We start from the raw sequence: 20,496 nt of genomic DNA, 5'->3' as shown, positions 1-20,496 counted from the left end.
TGCTCTGTTTTAAGATTGTTGGAAACAAAAACCGTAAGTTTAGCTCACGTTTCTTATATTTCATAAGAGTAATTATTTTGATTTTTTTAATTAATTAATTGTGAAATAGGTTGTTTCCTTGGCTGCTATCTAGCGCCCACATTTTTTTGCCAATTCCGGCCACGGTGACCTTTGTTGCCGAGAGATATCCACGATCTTTGTTCACGTTCACACTCGGCAGCTCCTTTTCTTTGGAAGGGGGAAGAGCAAACAGCATTGAGAGTCCCGCAGGTGGGGGCCCTGTTCGCAGGTAGGCGCCTGGTTTTTCGCTGCGGCAGGATTAGTCCACCTTTTGCCGCCGCACGTCCACGGCGAGCATTTAATCTGTCTATTTCTGTAGCGCAGTGCGTGTGTGCATTATTACGAAAATAGCATATCTCGGCAGTGAAAGTGCAGCGGGTGTGCATAAATTATATACACGGAGCTTGTTTTTTCGAGAAGAAAATCAAATCAGCGCACTGCGGATGTTTCCTTTCCAGCGCCTAGTGCAATTCCGTACTTTTGTTTTGATTGAATAAGATTGTGAAGCGAAGCGGAAGAGGAGCGGCAGGAAAAATTATTTTGCTCTTACTCTGCAAATAAGAGGTGAGTTGAATGCACTTTTAAGAGATGCCAAGTGGAGACGAGAGACGCTACTCCGCTCCAGTCATAAAAAGCAAAAAGCGCGGCATTGAGTTTTTTAATTTTATTTTGAAAATTTAACAGAAAAAATCGGAGTTTTGTATTAATTTCAGAAAAATCTACTCATGAAATCAAGGGAATTGTTATTGCTCGCCGAAAATTGCGCAAACCGCTTTTGTCGTTTTCAATTTTCAAGGTTAACAAGTTATGCCTTGGGAGAGAATCGTCCTTTTTCAGAGTCTCTTATCCAGAGCAAATTTATTGCTAGATTAATGGCTTTCAGTTAATTAGCATGAAATTCCCCAGCAAAAAGATATAATTCAAGTCCATGCACTTTATGATAATGAGTGAAATTCAAAAGCCTAACCCTGAAATATTAAGAAATTTCAACGACGAATTAGTCACAATATTATTGTTCATTTTTTTTAACAATTTTATTAAATGGAATAAATATAATAAAAATGAGTAATTCTTAAACAAAGAAAGTCGAGATTTTGGTAAAATTTTAGCAAATTCAGTTTTCCGTTTTGTTTTTACTCAAAATCTGACAATTAATCTCCAAATTATAAGAGCAAATTTCTGTTAAAAATTAGCACGTCGTTTCGTGTTTCCATTTATTATCAACCTTGAAAAACTTCTCTGAATCATTGATCTGGTACACGGCGGCAGCAGCTCTAACTCGGAGGAAAAATCCTTGACTCACGAATTAGGAAGCCTTTACTAGAGGCTGAAGCCGCCAAGGTTTTAAAAATTATTGCCCCCAACACTATTTCTTCAGTGTTTTTAGATTGAAGGAAAAATTGTCATCCTGTCTATACATAAGAAGCCCTTGATTTTTTATAACAAAATAAAAATGCATCTCCTGCTCGATCTTCATTGTGTCAATTTTGAAGGCCAAGAAAACCTGAAAGTTTTTTAAAAACAGACAAACAAGTTAAATTTGAACTTTTATCTATTTATTATTTTTAAAAATTTCTAATCATTTCTATTTATATTTAGCAAAATTTAAATTATTCAAAATGTTATCACTATTTTAAAAATAATCAAATTAATTAATTATTAATTAATTTATTTTTACTCTCACACAATAATTAAAACTTTATAATTAAAATAAATAATTATCTTACTATTTTTACCTAATCTTGAATAATATTTTCTTGAATAATATTTAATTGATGGCACGTGAGACGTGTCGATTTTTTGTGCATTTCACGTCATATTTCTTGTGAGTCACGATTTAAACAACTCAAAGTCAGCGAACGTTGACGCTTAGCTCGGCGGCCATCAGCGTGACTCTTATACATGAAGAAATTTCGGCACAAGGTTCTAAAAATGCTAACCATCCTTTTCTTTTTACAATACTGCCTCTTCACCACATCCACACACAAAACAACTCTTGGAAGTGCAAAAAAGTACAAAAATTTAATCTCTTTCGGTCTGGCTCGTGGTTTGCGCTTTTTGTTTTAAAAGTGCGTCCTTGGCACGTCCCGCGGAATATTATGACGAATGTGTGCGCTAAGAGGGCTGCAACCCTCTCTCCGTAGGTCTCTCAAGGGACTCGTAAAGTAATCAGCCTGCAGGCCGGCGATTTCGCAAGCCGTGTATGTATATTTACGGCAAGGGAGAGTGTGTGTGTGCTTATGCAACCACCCTACCACCCCATGCGTTTTAAAACCCCGGTGCTCACGTTGGAGCTATTTTTATACACGCACAAAAGGCGCGGTATTTACTTTATTTCGGGGCTTCTCTAATAGGGGTGCTTTAGTTTCACGACAGGGTCGTCGCTCCCGAAATAGATTCCACAGTTTCTCTGCTCCACGCCAGTCTTTGTTTACGTCTTCATCTTTAAAGGGAACGACTTTTAGCGCAATTTGTGAAGGAAAAAAGTAAAAAAAAAAGAGGAGAAAAAGCAGTGACGTTTGAAATGTGCGTAGTTCGCAACCCGCTAAACATAGAAAATTCCATATAATATCAAATGAACTATTTTGATTTGTAAATGTCCTTTCAACCTGCATTAATTGTATGTAATATGAACCTTCGGCATTAAAAAAATTATAGGAAATGCGGATTGAAATTCAAAATAAAAAGACATAAATAATTATACGTCAATTCTACGATTTTTTTTTAGATTTTAAATAGAGTATTTTAACAAATTTAAGTGAGCTTTCCAATTGATGGACTGGCTGGTTCAAATTTTTTAAATAATAATCTAGTTTCAACAAATCTACTCGATTTTAATGTGAGTTTTGAGTTCAATTTTAGGTGCAACAACAAATTCAAAGATGAAATTTTTAAGAAAATTATACGAGCTCTTTGAGTATTAAAATACTTTTACTAATTCTGACAATGAGATAATTTATTCAGTGATCAGCAAAATAAATTTCAGTTAAAATCACACAGAGCGCTATTATTTATTTTAACGTGAAAAAATTAACTTGCTTTTTCTTAAAATTTATCCATTTTAAGGTCTTTCTAGATTTTTGTGTCTTTTCCAATTCAAATGAACCTTTTGAATCTAAAAATTGAATAATTACTTCTGCAGTATTGCAATTTTATCACTTATTGCTCACAAATAAATTCGTAGAAATAATTTCGGAGATTATTTTTTAGGATTTTTAAATTTTATTTAGTAATCGATTCCATAAAATTATCCAAATATTTGAATTTAAGTAAAAAAAGAATCTGTGTTTCAATGAAATATAATTTAGAATTTTAATTCAATTATACAATTTTTTTGGTAATCTCTCAGAATATTTACATTTTTTTTTTACTCACCTGATGAGAAACTGGAATGAAAAGCTCGCGGCACATCCTTGCTCGGAATGAAACCGACGAGATAAAGAAGTCGAGCTTTTAGGACTGCGCTCGAAGCGGAAACAAAAGTGATGAATTAGCAGCGCCAGTCAAAACAACGATTACAAAATTGCGTCATCATTTCGCGCTGCAAGCCAATTTACGAGAACGACCTGCTTAGCCGTGCTAATGCGCTTTTTCCGGCGTTTTTCAGCCACCATGGAGGTGACCCCGGCAGAGTCGACGGTGGCCACCGTGTCGCGGCCGCCGCTCAACTCGCAAGTGTCCACCCTGTGGCAGCGCAAGCAGAACGCCGTGTGCGTCCGCAGGGCCTGCAAGAGGTACGGCACCAACAGCAACCCGCACGTCGTCCTCGAAAACCTCAACATGACCGTGCCAAAGGGATCAATGTGAGTGCAAAATTTTATATAGATCTATTAAAAATCAATTTAATTTATTAAATTTTATACATGAAAAATTCCTCAAAAAAAGTTTTAATAAATTCAAAACTTCATTTTATAGCTTGTAATTTTTTTAAATTTAAAACAAGTAAAATTAAATTAAGAATAAATTTAAATTACATTTTTATTATATTATTTATTTGAATTATTTCTGCTCTAAAAATTAAGATGGAACCGATTTTCCAACAAAGATGATGGTTTTATTTATTACAATTTTCACATTTATGCCATTTTAATTTGTTAAAAATCAGTATTTTCTGTAATTTTTGCTTTAAATTTTTACGAGCAACTGACAAAACGCACGAAAAACAATGAAATTTATCAATTTATTTTTTCATTTCAAAATTTTTATACATGAAAAATTCCTCAAAAAAAGTCGCAAATCAAAGTTTAGTGTTTTAATAAATTCAAAACTCCAATTTATAGCTTGTCATTTTTTTTTTCAAAATTTAAAAGAAGTAAAATTAAATTAAGAATAAATTTAAATTATATTTTTTATATTATTATATTATTTATTTGAATTATTTCTGCTCTAAAAATTAAGGTGGAGCCGATTTTCCAACAATTTTACAATTTTCACATTTATGCCATTTTAATTTGTTAAAAATCAATATTTTCTTTAATTTTTGCTTAAAATTTCTACTAGCAACTTCCATTTAGACTCGAGTAGACTGAAAAAACGCACAAAAACAATACAATTTATCATTATTTTTATTTTTATAAATTAAATTTTTCTTAATGATATTTTTAGGGATATCCTTTTTTTTCAAAAAAATTTTACCTCTCAAGATTTTTATTTTTTCTTTTCCTTTTTGAAATTTAGATACGGATTGCTCGGAGCGAGTGGTTGTGGCAAAACGACCCTGCTGACGTGCATAATCGGTCGTCGCCGTTTGAACACGGGCGAAATTTGGGTCTTGGGAGGCAAACCTGGTCAGCCCGGCACCGGCGTCCCAGGTCCCCGCGTCGGCTACATGCCTCAGGACATCGCCCTCAACGGCGAGTTCTCCATTAGCGAGACGTTGATGTACTTCGGCTGGATCTTCGGACTGGACACTGAGAAGATCGAAGAACGGCTCACTTTCCTGCTCAAATTCTTAGAACTGCCCTCCAAGAATCGTCTGGTCAAGACCCTCAGGTACGGAAATTATTCCTGCTTTTTCACCTAATAATGAAAAAAAAAATCAGATTTAAAGACCCACTTTGGTTATATTTTTTTATTTCCGATTCTGAAATTAAACAAAATTTTATGGCCGAAATTGACATTGCGATTGATAAATTCGGCTCAAAATTGCATTAAAACTGTTATTTCCCGCCAAAAGTGCTTGGGAAAAAAATTATTTCCAGAATTTTTTAAAATCCCCTCCTGAAGTAAAATTTTTATCAGGATTTTGACCTACGAAATTTTGTCAACTTTCAGAATTAAGAATGTAAAAATAAGCAGAAGTTGATCTATATTAATTAAGAGCAGTGACTGACCAAGGTTGCGGTTTTATTGGTTTTTTTAGTGGAGGCCAACAAAGAAGAGTTTCTTTGGCGGCCGCGCTGGTGCACGACCCTGAACTCCTTATTCTCGACGAACCGACTGTTGGGGTGGATCCAGTTTTGCGTCAAAAGTGCGTATATTTTGTCCAAGAATTGTCCAAGAATAAAAAATAAACAGTAACAAAATTCAAAACAATTTAAATTGAAAAACAAAAAATAATTATATATTTTTAATTGGGTTGGAAACGGATCTGACAAATTTAAAAAGTCATAAATTTGTGATTCAGATTCAGAACTTTTTCAAACTTTAAAAAAAAAAAATTAAACAAAAATTGAAGAACTTTTAACATATATATAAAAATATGATTTCAAAAGATAAAAAATCCTTCAGATTTAAAAAAAAAATTTCAAATATGATTATTATAAATTGTCTGATCAAATGAATTTCGTTTCCGCTTTTACTTTTTAAAACCTTTCAAAATTAGAAATTGTGAATAGATCCAAAATTTTATAATTTATTATTTTTTCTAGTTAATTTTGATGCCAAAACTAATTTCTCATTTCTTGGAAATCCTTAGCATCTGGGAGCACCTAATTGCCATTACCAAGGATGGAAACAAGACTGTGATCATCACAACTCATTACATTGAAGAAGCTCGTCAGGCACACGCTGTGAGTGAAAACCAATCTTATGCTTTTCTCCTCCTCCTCTCGTCCAATCATTTTCAATTCAAGTTTCGTCTCTTCTGAAAATTTCCATCCGCTCGGCAAAAAGTCGCGGCGCCTCATTTCCGATCACATTGTGCGTCAGACTTATTAAATTTTCCACTTCGCGTTTATTAGCGCAAATATTTTTGGAAAGCTTTTAATATACAAAGCGTACGTGTTTGCCCGAAAGGGAAAATTTAATTTGGCAATCCCGACAGAGCAGCTAATGCGTTTACGAGTCGCACGACCGGCCCGATTTTCCGAGTTCCCAGCAGCGAGGGTGACAGAACAAGTGAAGTGGAAAACTAAACAAAAACATGAATGTGATAATGGATTATACAAATTGCACGGCAATTAGTTTCCACGTTGAAAAAAAATTTGCAGCAAGATTTAGATTTAAATATTAAAATTGTTGAAATGGGGCTAAAATTTTAATTGAAAATTCGTCATTGTCCAAAATTTAAATGTTTAGTGAAATAAAATTTGATTTTTTTTCTGAATTTAATTTTATGTTTGGACAAATTTTTAAGGAATCGCAGGGACAATTTTTTAAAAATTAAAAAAAAATGAAATAAATATAAAAAAGAAGTTTTTTCAATTAAATCGTGTTCAAAACAAGCAACAAAATTAATTAAAATTTCTAAAATAAGTCTACAAATTTAATTTACACCAATTTTTCTCTCGCATATTTTTAATCAGAATTTTAAAAAATTCGCAAATTAGATTCTTCGCCTAAATATTATGCACCAAATTAAAACAAATAGGATAATTTTCCTATACATACGTTGCGACTTCAGACACACGCAAATTTGTTGTGCAACAAAAGAAACGTGCTAGTCAGACTCGCTTTCAGACAGAGTTCGGCAATAATTTTAGCACCTCGTATATACATAATATTTGCTGCAGGGCCGTGAGCTCTTTTTCTAGCAAACTCTCTGCTGAGAGATTTTCAACCGACTCATCGGCCCACATTTTTTGCATCCACTTTCCATGGTCTGTGATTTTTTTACACCATCATTCCCTTCTATTTCGCACAAAAAGCAATCAAAGCTTCTTATAAAGTTGGAAGTAAAGTAAATTTGACGTAACTAAAAACAATTGAATTATAAAATTTATTGCACGTTTCGCAATAAAGAAGAAGTAATTTGTAGCATTTCCTGATTAATTTTTAACAAACAATGCGGTCATCTTTTTTTACTTCCTTTCTATTTTAAACCTGACGAAATAATTTTTACAAGGATTTTTCTACCAAAAGATTTAAAGCTGTAAATTTAATTTTGGCAAAAATATAACTCATATGGAGGGTGGGGTTTTCTCAATCCCTGAAATTTTAGCAAGAATTAATAATTTTTATTCTTTTAATGTAAAATTCTTGTTATTTTGAAAGCTTAATAAAAAATTAATAAAATTCTCCAAATCGTCGGCTACGCGGACAAATGGCCATTCTGGGGTGGCGCCCCTACCGTCTATTGCATGGAACTAAATAGGATGAAGTGGAGGGGATAGTGGCCATTTGGCCACGTAGCCGACGAAATACATTATTAATATTCTTTAAATATTCAATTTTGATTTGATTTCAACTAAATTTATGATCATTGGAAAAATAATGTCGTAAAATTTTCCTTTTTTTTCTTTGGTGAAAAGATTATGTGAAACATTTCTAAAGTTTGTAAATAAATAATTTTATGCAGCAAAAAATAATAATTATACAAAAAGTTAATTGCTGGAAGGTCGATTACCTCTGCACAATGGAAGGGGCTAATAACGCGTGGGATATAATAATTAGCCAGATGAAAAGAAAAATCTCATATATTCTAAAAAGGGCATATTTTGCGGTTGCGAGAGATAAATCAACAGTCCGGATCGCACAATGGAGGCACCGGACCGGCTAATCAATGTTACAAGCGGCGAGTTTAAAGACAAAGGCTGCCTCTTATTATATAATGGTAAACACGCGGAGCAGAAATGGAGAGAGAGAGAAAGATAGCTCAGCGTTGAATGAGGTTATGTCATAGCAATGAGTGAAAGTTTTCTCTCGGCTCGCCGTGTTACCTCACATTAGCTCGCAGACCTGACCGCCTGTGTGTATTTTTTTATTATCGGAATCCAAGCATCAGTTAACAAGTCTGATGCAAAAGTCTTTATTTCTCGATGCAAAAGTCTTTATTTCTCGATACAAAAATTCGTGTCGCCATTTTTATCGCGAAATTTCGATTCTCATGCTCTTTTATTTTTTGTAAAATATGCTTTCGAACGAATTCGGCAAGGTCAGCAGAAGCGCTGGACCGGCGACGACTCGAACCTTCAAAATCAGGAAATGAAAGTTTCGCCGTCAATTAAAAGAGGTCGGGAGTACGGCACACCGGGATTTTGTAACGTTCGACTTCGGGTGTGGATCGACAGGTTTTTTATTTGCATTTCCACGACATTTAATTAATGATCGGTTAGAATTTTCTGTTTGGCGATTTCACACAGAAGGAAATTGTCTGTCTATTTTATGTATAGGATTTTATTTGTAAAATTTTCCTTTAATTTTTATAATGGAACTTGGTAAAAATTGTCCGAAAATTAGGCTTCCGTGCTTTTTTGAAATATTAAATTATTAATCAAAAATATTGGTTTCAAACAACTTTAAACAATTTAACCATTTTTTATAATCCCCTTTAAAGCAACCATAAAGCTGACTAAATTTTGCACAAGCTCGTTAATTATTCCTTTTGATTAGCATCTTTTTTTACTAATTATTATGAATTTGCAATAACAGCGTGAAGTGAATTACCCAATCGATTGCAAATTCAGTTCTCAAATTTCTGCGAATTCCAAAATAAGCCTTTTTGCAAAGTGCGCGCAATAATTACATAAAAAACTATGAAAATGAAAGTTCTAGATTGATTTAAAATCACGAAATTGGATCAATATTAATTTATTCTTCATTATGTAATAATCATGGTTCGAGCAGTTTCTCGGCAAATGATGCAGAACATATAACACGCGACTAAATTTGATACACCTTTGAACATTTAAAGTACATCGTGTGCTGTACCAATAAGAATCAAAAGACTGTATTTAATTGTATATTTTATTTGAAGTGTAGCACATAATTTTTTTTAATACAAAATCCAATCTTCTCGGAGCCCAAATCAATTTTCCAATAATTAATTTTTATTTTTCTTTTCATTAATTTCATTCTCGAACTTGTAAATTTTTGTATAAAATATCCATAACTTCAACAAAAAAAGTTAATTTTAGAGAAAAACAATTTATTTTTCATTTTTCTTCCGAGTAAATAAATACTTTTGTGACATTGACGACGCGATATTCAAAACACCCTCGTCGGCGAACTTTTTGGAGATACCTTTAAAGTGTGTTTGACATTTCTGTAGCAAAAGTGATGTTGGGTGTTTTGCAAACTTCATTTATATGGCAGAGTGGTTGATTAAAACTCGGGCAGCAGGTTCAGGGCAAATTAAACTGGCAGGGGCCAAAAACGAGTATAATATTCCGTCTGACAGCCACTCTGTGTTATTATTATTTCGAGGCTAAAAGAGCAGAGAACGCCGCCGCCGCCGGCAGCTTATGGGATTTGCGTCACTTTTTTGCATGTTGGGAAACCCCGCAGATGAGAAAAGTTGAGCTCGCGAAAACCAGTAGTTTTTTTTCACTCTTGCCATTATTTTTTATCCGGATGTAATACAAAGTGGAAGAGAACAATGGAAGCAATAAAAATATATAATTTTAGTATCAAAAAATAGGGATTTTGATCTTTAAAGATTGGGATTTTAATAAAATGATTCACCAATTTCCAATTAATATTTTTCGTCAAAATTTTTCATTTTATGAAAAAAGAAAAGGATTTTTATTGTTTTATTTGATGATGAGAAAATCATTTTTTGTTAAAAAAGCGGATTTTTAAGCTCGAATTTTATTTAATAAATTTCAAATCTAAAATATATTGAAATAGTTAACAGGATTTAATTATGAAATTTAAATAATTATACTCTAAATTATCAATCAAATCGATTTTTCACCCATCTATAGTTAAGAAACAAAGCAAAAAACCAAATATGTTAGTTTTTTTCCTCTCTTAAATGATTGAAATTGCAGTTCAAACACGAATAATGTGCCTTTAACCGTTTTGTCAAGGATTTTTTCTTATATTCCGTGAACACGCGTGTCAGGAATTAAGAGGCTCCTCATTATGAAGTCATTAGAAACTATTTTGACTGACGTGCGTGTGTTTAATTATATTCCAAGATTGCCAGTCACAAATGCATATTGGGAAAGTAGAAGAGGATGACAAATATTGAAAAAGCAATAACAGAAAAGAAGTAGTGACGGCGGAGGTTGACAATTAAAACTAGTGACGTCTGTTACTTTTGTTTGTTTGCGTCGATGTGCAAGGTCATTGAATTTTCTAATGTTCGCGATTCTTATTAATTAAAGTGGCAATTATAAATAATAATAGAAAAAAATAAAATACAAATTTTTACAACAAATTTTAAAGGAATTTCAATTTAATAAAAAAATGTTTTGAATAATGAAATTTTAAAAAAATTTATTTTTGTTCTCTTTATTCACTGCAATTATAAAACTATCTTGCCAAATGAATTTTTTTTCTTAATTCACCATGCAGAGGCTGTTACTTCAGTGCCCAACGTTCTCTTTACAAATGCAAGCCTTGTGCTCGTAAAGCATCAAGATACCGGAGTTAATTGTTGAATTTTTTTATCAAACAAGACAAAAAAAAATAACAAGGCTTCGGTTGCTACAGAGCGTGTCAGGGGAATTCTGCTGCTTTTTAATTAAGGCGCAATCAACTAAATCTATTGCATTTAAATTAAATATAAACAAACATCTATTGGAAATTAAAGCTGAAATTTTATAGATTGACCAATTCTAATCAGTTCTATCGTTTTAAATTGTGAATCGTATGATAAATTTACTCATTTATATTGTGTGATCTTCATTAATATTCAAATATAGGAAAAACTAGTATAGTTGAATTTTACTTTTGTGTTCATGAAATCGGAGATGACAGATGACCTAAATATGAATTCTACGGAAAAATTTAAACAAATTAGAATACATTGTGTTAGCTAATAAGGTTTATTTCTGTATAATTGAGAAAATATTTTACGGAAAAATTTAAACAAATTAGAATACATTGTGTTAGCTAATAAGGTTTATTTCTGTATAATTGAGAAAATATTTTATATTTAATTTAATACTTGTACTTTCTGCATCATTTTATTTTTAATGTTGATAATTGTAAAATTAATTGTGTTGATTTTCATCATTTTTTATTAGAAAACCAATTTGCTTTTTTTTTAAAGTAAATAAAATAGAAAAAAAATATTTTTGCAACTTAAACAATCTTTAAACCTACAAAAGTTATTTAAAATTATTCATAAAAACTCCTCTTAGTCTTTGAAAAATTACACTAATGAGGTAATATTGATATAAGATTCTACCTTGTTTCTTGTTTTCTGTTCAGAAAAAAATATATAGAAGTAAAAATAGATTTAATTACACGACGAAGGAAATGCAGTTGTTACTGACAAAGGTCAGAAGCACCGACGTTTTTCCATTAACAAGGCTCTGGAATATTCCACGCGGTTGAAGGTGGTTTACAAGTTGAACTCCCTCGGTCTATATTTATAATTCCTCTCCGTGGTTTTATAGTTTTTATGCAAAAGAAGATTATTATAATGTGAGGATATAAAAAAAGATCAAATAGCCTTGATTTCGGGTTCATTCACTCCTGTTTCGTCTTGTTTAATTATAATAATAAATGCGTTTTTTCATTTGATTCAATTATTATTTCCTTTCAAATTTCAGATTGGTTTGATGCGTGGTGGCCGATTGCTGGCCGAGCAGTCGCCGGACAATATGCTGATCAATTTCGGCTGTGATAGCCTGGAAGAAGTTTTCCTCAAGTTGAGCCGAGAGCAAACGAAGAACCAGCAAAATTCCATCGAGGCCGCCAGCTCGGCCCACTCAGTCCCAATTGCTGTGAGTTTGTGTTTTTCTAGATCAATCGGAAAATAAGTATTTTAACATTCTGAATTTCCCCAGGGTGGTCCGATGGAGGCGTCGGTCGATCCAGTAGTCGAAAATAAAGAAGTGGTAAAATAATGCACAAAATAAATGAGGAAAAAAATTGTATTGGTGATTTTTTTTAGTCCCCACAGGAGGAGGAAGACTTCACGTACAAACAAGATGAGAGTCCCCAGTCCAGTTGGAAAAAGAATTTGAAATTGTCTTCGGCCAACATCTTTAAAGCACTTCTGTGGAAAAATTTCATGTGGTTCTGGAGAAATCCTGGGTGAGTCTCATTTTTTTTACTAAAATTTTAGAAATTAGTGTTTTGAAAATCTTTCAATCAGTTTTTAAGCAAATTCAGTAGGTTTAAATAAAAATAAATGAATTAAAATAAACTATTGACTGAAAATTACAGTTATTTCCTTTCCAAATTCAAATTTTAGTAAGATTTTGTTTAAATCATATTGCGATTCTGTCCCAAAATATTCCGGATTTTGTTAATTTTAGATTTGACTTTGCTTTCCTTGTCTTTATTGCATCATTGAATTTAAACCTTCCATTTTCAAATAAGTAATTTTATCCTAGAAAAAATCATTGCACATAGGCGAATGAGTAATATTTCATTATTTTATATGTGATTGAGTGGTTGGTACTGGATAGCCTTGGAAATTTTTCTCCATCGCACACCACGTCAAGGGGAAAATTATCAAGGCGGCGTCGCAATTAACTTCTTCTCATTGGTGCTCATCTGACATTTCTCACCGCAAGAGTTTTATATAAACGCGGATTTCTGCAGTTATTACGAGCACGAGTCACGCAGATGCTGTGACGCATTGCTTCCATTATTTTCATTTCAAGATCTTGTCATCTTTTCCGAGGTTGACTTTTTTTCTTCAGTATTAAAGATCCACGCCTGCAAATTTTTTAATGCAAGCATTTTATCATAAATTTTAGTTTCCATTCATGATTTATTGCAATATTTAAAGACCCAGAACCGCAAAATTTTTTATCTTTACTTCTTCAAATTTAAAAAAATTTAATGAACAACGTTGAAATTGCTATTAAAATTAGCACCCTTAAGTTTCTCTAACTACAAGTTTATCCGAAGTTGACCTATTCCCGCCAGATAAATTTGAACCTCAAGGGAAGTTAGTCCTGAATGAAAAATCACTATTTATTCAAAATGTTTTGCTTTTTAACATAAATGTTGACTCTCCTATGGATTTTACGTTTTTTTGCGGGAAAAGAATATAATTTTAGGAATAAAAATTAAAAGAATTTATACCCCCAGCTTGGGGTTTTTAAAGATTACAAGTGCTTTCTGCTTTTTTCTAATCTTGGTCCTTTAATAGCCTCTCTGAAATGGGCCTTTTGAAAAATTTGCATTTTAATTTCACGCATCAGAGGAGTCTAGTTTAAAAGCTAATAGAAGCCTGGCAACTTAATTCGTCCGTTTCGCTCTCCGAGAAGAGTTATTATGTCACAAGAGTAACACAAGTACAAACTTTAATAATCGCCGGCGGCTGCCGAGCGCAATTACCACAAACCCTTCAACGGCCAGAGTAGAGAAGTCGCATTATTTTCCATCCTTTGAGCGCCGAAATGAGAAAATGATTTTCCTCTCTTTGCTATGAAGTAAAATGCCGGAGAGTGAAGAAGACCTATTTGCAGCGAATAAATGTCAATTTACTTTGAAGTGCTGCATTAAATTGACGCGCATCAAAAGCATCCATCCACCCTTTGACAAATTTATACAAAGTGCTTTTGATTACAAAAAAGAGGCGCAAAAAAAAAAGAGGGAATCTTTCAAAGTAATATTTGCGTAAAAAAATCCAAAATTTAAAAACAATAATTATGAACGTCAAAAATGAAACGGCAGTAATTTCTTTAGTTAAAAGTCAATTACTGTAACTTATTATCAAAATTTTTCAAATTATTGACAGTTAATTAAATTTAAATGATTTTTATCAGGCCGTTTTTTTTAAATGTAACAAAAAATTATTCAAATTTTCATAAAATTTAGTATTTGAGTTGAAAAATAAAATTCATAAAATCAAAATGAATCAAGAAATTGTTGTTTTAACTTGAAACTATTATTGTAATTATTTTCATAAATATTTAAACCAACAATAAATTGCTTTTTACAATAAATTTTTTACCTTTTCTGATGAAAAATGCTTTACAGGGAAATACCAAATTAGCTTTTAGCCGGCTGAGCCCATATTGTGCGTTTTTAAAATCCTTTTTATCCATTGTCCTTTGCAATATAGTCGTGCACGCACCTGACATACGCAGCATTTATTTATATTTTTGCATCGGGTCGCGCGCTCAAGGTGAGCAGGTGGTGAGAAACACGATTTCTCTAGCGGCGAGTAATTGCAGCGCGCCACAGTAAAAAAGGATAATAATAATTGAGCCGGTTAACCTGCACGCGTCTCGGTGACACATATATTTGCTGCTGAAAATTCCCCATAGAGAAGATAGAGGCCATTGGGCAATGCACTCTTATTAAAGCTGCATATTGCATGTCCGTAAACACATTTGATCCGATTTCCTGAAAACGAATTACAAATTGCCGAGGAAACAGATTGCATTAGAAAATAATTATATAACAAAATTAACATTTGCATCAAGATTCCTAAAATCGATGCTTTTTTTTCCTATTTAATCTTCATTTAAAACTGTTTTTCATCTGTAATTTTGATTTTTTTTTAGTGAAATTTGAAGCCGACTCTTAAATGTCTTTAATGTTTTTAATTTAAAGTTTTTATCAAAATTGGTGCAGTAAATGATTAAAAATTTAATAAAGTCCTGTCGATGCAACCTGCATTACTTGTAAGTCTGACCGGTTGCCTAACTTTGAAATTTTGTTGACAGAATCATCCTGTTTGTGGTCGGCCTGCCGATTATCCAAGTGGTCTTGTTCTGCACGGCCGTCGGCAGAGACCCGGCCGGTCTCACGCTGGCCGTCGTCAACCACGACCAGGCGATGGGAATGCCCTGCCCGAAGGACCTCAGCGGATGCAACCTGACGCACATGGCCTGTCGGTATTTGGACCATTTAGGAGAATTTCCAGTTGTTCAAGTACGGCGCTTATATCTATTTTAATTAATGTTTTAATTAAATAAATTTCTCTGAATTTTAATTCTCGTATTCAAATTAAGTAAAAATAAATAGTATTTTTTTAGTTTATTATTTTATTTAGTTTTGGCCAAATTATTTTCATATTTTTGAATTTTCCAGGAGTTGTTCCCAGACGTAGAAAGTGCTCAGGAGGCCGTGAGAAAAGGTCACGCGTGGGGTGCCCTTTACTTTACTGACAACTACACGGACGCCCTGGTTGCCAGGGCGGCCCTGTGGAAAGACGCCGACAACGAGACCCTGGACCAGAGCGAAATGCGAGTTTGGCTCGATTTATCAAGTAAACAATCATTTATTCAAGTCCAAAGAGTTTTGATTATTTCGACAAAATCATCATTTTTAGACAAACACATCGGTTTGATGCTTCAGCGATATCTTCACCAGTCGTACACGTCCTTCATGAAGGACCTCTTGACCGCCTGCAATGAAAACACCGAACTGGTCGAAGTCCCTGTCAAAGTAAAACAAATTAAATAAATTAAACTTTTGATCTAATAAATTGTTTTGATAGTTTTTGAAGCCAATTTATGGACCGGCAGTTCCAAATTTCACGGATTTTGCTGCTCCAGGAGTTATGCTCACGTAAGAATTTTTAATTTTACTTCAAAAAATTTTTGAATATTGCGAAATTATTAATTTATTTTTAAAAAAGAGTCTTTTTATGAAGATTTTCTAACATACAAAATCAAATTAGTTCGTAAAAATTGTAACTAACAAAAATCATAATAAACCATCAGATTTTTATATAATTAAATGGCAAATTTGTTTATCTTCAAGAGTGATACAATTATTATTCTCAAAATTCAAAATTTTATCATTCAAATCCAATGAGTTTTTGGACAAAAATTGACTTTCAAATTTTCGTTCATCAAATATTTTAGGGAAACTTTAAAAATTAATACGTCAATTCTTGTCCAAAAACGATTTTCTCAAAAACTTTTTAATTTTGATAAGATTTTACTGAACTTTTATAACATTTATTTTTAAATTTTTTTTATTGAATTTTTTGAATTTTTTCACTTGAAAAGCGCAAGATATTCTTTTCTATTTTGGTATTGTGGTCAAACTCCACGCGATATTGTATCAGTTTTTGTAGCTTCTCGGAACATAGCTATTGTATAATGGAACAGTTGCAACCCTCTCCCGAATCTCCAGGGGTCCATTTTTAGCGCAAAAAAGACCCTCGAGCCTGTATCATTTTATTTTTGCAGCATCATTTTCTTCTTGGCCGTAGCCCTGATGTCTGGGGCCATGATTATTGAGCGGGTCGAGGGATTATTGGAGCGCAGCCTCGTGTGCGGTGAGTCCTGCTGATATTTTATATTTTCCATTTAATTTTACGCAATCAAATTCGCAGGAATCACGCCGCTCGAGATTTTGGCCTCTCACGTGGTGACCCAGTTCGTGGTGATGACGGTCCAGTGCGGCCTGGTCATTTTGTTCACGTTGACCATTTTCAAAATCACGTGCGAGGGACCCATTTACCTGGTCGCCATCATGCTCCTCCTCCAGGGACTCTGCGGCATGTGCTTCGGTACAATTTCAATTTTAATTAAAAATTATCTATTAATTAAAATTAAAATTTTTAGGCATGGTGATTTCCTGCTTGTGTGAAAATGAAAGAACGGCCACCTATTTGGGCCTCGGAAGTTTCCTTCCTATTGTGATGCTCTGTGGTAAGTTTTTTTTTATAAAAAAATTTAGCATAATTTAGAGAAGATAAAAACCATTCAAATTAATATTAAAGATCCTCTGCGGTCATTTGTATTGTTCTCGATTCTAAAAGATTGCTAAATTTTGAGTAAATCTTACGAAAACCCTCTGTGAAAATTCCAAACCGTTGCGTCGCAATCAAAAGAAAACCTAAATACCGAAACATGTGGATCCATCAGTTTTGTAAAAAAAAAAACGCAGGATTTGATTACATTGGCGCTGTGATCGCTGATTTTGCCACTCGTGCCCCTTGGCGCTGCGCAGAAAACTTTGCAAAATTAGCGATCGCAGCGCCAATGTGACCAAATTCGGTAGTTTTTGGAACAAACTGATGGATCTGATTGGCTGCTCAATTCTCACACATTTTTCGCGCGAATCACTCGTATTTAGGTTAATTTTTGACTGAGACGCAACGGTTTGGAATTTTTAAATAGTGTTTTCGCAAAATATACTCGAAATTTAGCAATCTTTCAGAATAGAGAGCAATACAAATGACCGGAGAGGATCTTTAATATTTTAGTGTTTTAATTATTTTACTTTTTCATTCTAAAAACTGTTTATTCGGACTTTTTTATTTGCTGTATAATTAATTAATTTTTACCATAATTCATATTTTGTCAAAATCGTTTATTTCCCTTCAGTTTTGATCCTCTTTTCTTTGGCTGTGTATTTAGAACTTTAACAGACTTTGCGATCAAATTTAATAATTTTGCCCCATTTTTATTTTAAATTGTCACATTTGAATTTCTTTTTAAATTGCATACATTAAAAAAAACTAATCAGTCTAATCACCAGCAATGAGCCTGAGTTGACTTAGTTGTCATCCTTTTTTGATTTTATTGTTTCAATTTAGGTCAATTGATCATTTTTTTGCGTGAATTTCCTAAATTTCCTTGTTTTATTTTTGTCCTTCGTATGTTTAAATTTCCATGCAATTTTTAATTAATTGTTTGTAGTGTTTTTTTTTAGAACTTTTAGTATTTTTTTGTTTTTAAATCCTTTCTTTTTAAATTTGATAAAAACATAGATAATTATATTTTGATTTATTTTATTTTTCTTCATTTTTAAAAACAATTAAAATATACTAAATCTTGTTAACTTGAAACTATTTTATTCTAAATAAATTTCTTCAGTGATTAATAAAAATTTGTAGTTCTATGAATTTATTAAGAACATAAATCTCATAATTTTTCATTCTAATATTTGCAATTAATTTTTTACAGGAATTATCTGGCCGGTTGAGGGAATGAATTACTACCTGCGCACCATGAGTTCCATCTTGCCCCTGACCTACCCGACCGAATCGATGAGGAGCATCTTGGCCAGAGGCTGGACCATGGAGCAGCCCGTGGTTTACCATGGCTTTATCACCATCCTCGTGTGGGTGCTCGTGTTTTCCTCGGCCAGCGTCATCATCCTCAAGTTCCGCAAAGGATAGAATTACGCTGAATTTATACACAAAGCAGTCTTTTGCAAAAGGGGAAAGTTCAGAAAGAATTGTCTGCTGTAAATAACTTTTGGAAACAAAAATAAGCTCAACCGCGACGATCCCCAGCAGCGAGTCAAAGTAAAAATGGATATATATTTTAATTTCAAAGCAGATAAATAAATTTAGTGGATTTTTTTACAGGGTTTTATTGTATATAAAAGTATTATTTAACAAAAATAGGGTAATATTATGTGGCGTATAATTATTCAAATCCACCTCTACCAGTGCCTTAAATTTGTAATTTAATAACTTAAAAATTTTATATTATAATAAATAATTAAAAAATAAAATACACCTTAAGTTTTATTTCTAATTCTAAAATTAGTTTTATTTTAAATAAATAAACTTTTGCTGCGAAAACTTTTTATCCGAAAATTCTCATATATTATTTTACGACGATTTTCCATCCAGTTTTAGATTGAAGTGACGGGATAAAAACGCAATCCTCGTCCTTCCAATCCATCTGACGCATCGCAAAGTTTTGTTGGAAACAAAAACGAGCCAATTTGCATATGACAAGCGAGGGAGATAAGCAGACGAAGCTGAGCCGAGAGCGAAATTCGTTGAAAGTTTCGACGGGGCGCGTGTGAAGCTGAAGCTCCGTCAGCTCCGACGTGTAATTTTCCTGCTCTTGTCTCTCAAATTCTATATCAGTTATTGAGGAAAATAATTTCTGCTTCATATTACAATATTCTGAGAAAATCATGTTCCATTTTTGAAGAAATAGTAAAGAAAAAAAAATTAAACAGGTGGTTTAAATCCGATAATTGAAATTACTTACAAGTGTTTAAATTATTGAAGCTAAGGTTATGTTTTATGATTATATGAGATTTCTATCTGAAGTGTTAATTTTAAGAAACAAAATAATTAGAAAGTGTTTTTAAAATTTAAAATATATTTTTGTTTAAGCTTTTCATCATCATTTCTCAGGTGAACTGAATGAAAAATTGCAGATTTCTAATATTAAAAAAAAACAGCCCTCTATCAAAATTTTGAGGTACTCTCAACTATGAAGTCAAAAGTTTGTATTAAAATCAACAAAAATTGCTTTAATTTAAGAAGATAAATAAAATATGATCAAATACAATCAAATTATTAAATTAATCAATTCAAGGCACAAAATATGAAAATTAAAAAAAAAATTAGTATTTTATAAAAACCATTATTGTAAACACTTAAATTGATAAAATAAAATATCATTTGTATCAAAACTTAATTTACTTAACTTCAAGTAAGTAAAAAATTACTTTTGACTAATCAAGAAAAACTATAAGAAAAGTAATTGATTTTAAAAACCTTTTCAGTTAAGACTTTATTTTTTAATTTTTTTTAGGAATCTAAACTTTGTAACATAATAAATGTCAACGAAGAAACAAAAACCGAATGCAGACTCTTGGCTGGATGATACGAAAGGCCAGGCGCGCGTCGACAGCCCTTTCTTTTCTTTCTCGTTCTCACTCGCGGCCGTAAATCTGTGACGCAAGTACTCTCCACCGTAATACTTAAACGGTGGAAAAGGGGCATTTCAGAGGTGAGAGTGGCGTGCATTATTTACAGGCCGCCGCTTTGTTTAAAACTCGACTCACGCCGACCGCCCCAAAAGCTAGCGCGGTGGAAATAACCAAAATCGCCACTAAAACGCGCTTTACGACTTTCGGAGCAGCTATTTCCGAAGAAGTCAAAAGAGCAGTTTTGCACTGGATTTATTAAATTTTAGTAAGAAACAGTTTGCCACACCAAGAAGGAAAAAAACTGATTAAATTGAGATAGCTGTGAAATGAATCCCCAGCATTAGTATAAAAAATTCTCCCAACTTCCGGCAACTCGCCCTCTCGGTCTTTCCGTTGACCTTTTTGACAATCGCACCACATGCTGCCTCTCACAATCAATCCAGCTCAATCAAACGCAAAAGCCACAGAGGAAGCAGATAAACAGATGAATTTTTTTTTGTTAAACTGAAAATAATTCTTAACGATTTTTACGCTCCTCAAACTTTGCAAACA

At 32.9% G+C, this 20,496-nt stretch overlaps 1 protein-coding gene across 1 annotated transcript; it reads left to right on the top strand.

Annotated features, from left to right (window-relative positions):
* Positions 1-312: 312 nt before the first annotated feature.
* On the top strand, positions 313-18,794 carry LOC132204138 (ABC transporter G family member 23-like). Its single transcript, XM_059632423.1, has 16 exons — positions 313-624; positions 3,668-3,863; positions 4,738-5,052; positions 5,423-5,530; positions 5,978-6,071; positions 11,946-12,119; positions 12,183-12,233; positions 12,290-12,432; positions 15,027-15,234; positions 15,394-15,571; positions 15,635-15,750; positions 15,803-15,873; positions 16,503-16,591; positions 16,649-16,825; positions 16,881-16,967; positions 18,228-18,794. Exons 2-16 carry the CDS (start codon positions 3,673-3,675, stop codon positions 18,440-18,442), a joined length of 2,217 nt encoding a protein of 738 aa, XP_059488406.1. The 5' UTR covers positions 313-624; positions 3,668-3,672; the 3' UTR covers positions 18,443-18,794.
* Positions 18,795-20,496: the final 1,702 nt, after the last annotated feature.

This window comes from Neocloeon triangulifer, unplaced genomic scaffold (assembly GCF_031216515.1).
Source record: "Neocloeon triangulifer isolate White Clay Creek 2 clone unplaced genomic scaffold, ASM3121651v1 ptg000022l, whole genome shotgun sequence".
Lineage (NCBI taxonomy): Eukaryota > Metazoa > Arthropoda > Insecta > Ephemeroptera > Baetidae > Neocloeon > Neocloeon triangulifer.
This window is presented reverse-complemented; position numbering and strand designations above follow the sequence as displayed.

What these genes read in the sequence shown, in the direction of transcription:
- LOC132204138 (XM_059632423.1), top strand. Translation starts at nt 3,673, where the DNA reads ATGGAGGTGACCCCGGCAGAGTCGACGGTGGCCACCGTGTCGCGGCCG. An exon ending in AAGCTCGTCAGGCACACGCT is followed by an intron (nt 6,072 to 11,945) that starts GTGAGTGAAAAC and finishes TTCAAATTTCAG; the next exon opens with ATTGGTTTGATGCGTGGTGG. An exon ending in AGTTTGGCTCGATTTATCAA is followed by an intron (nt 15,572 to 15,634) that starts GTAAACAATCAT and finishes CATCATTTTTAG; the next exon opens with ACAAACACATCGGTTTGATG.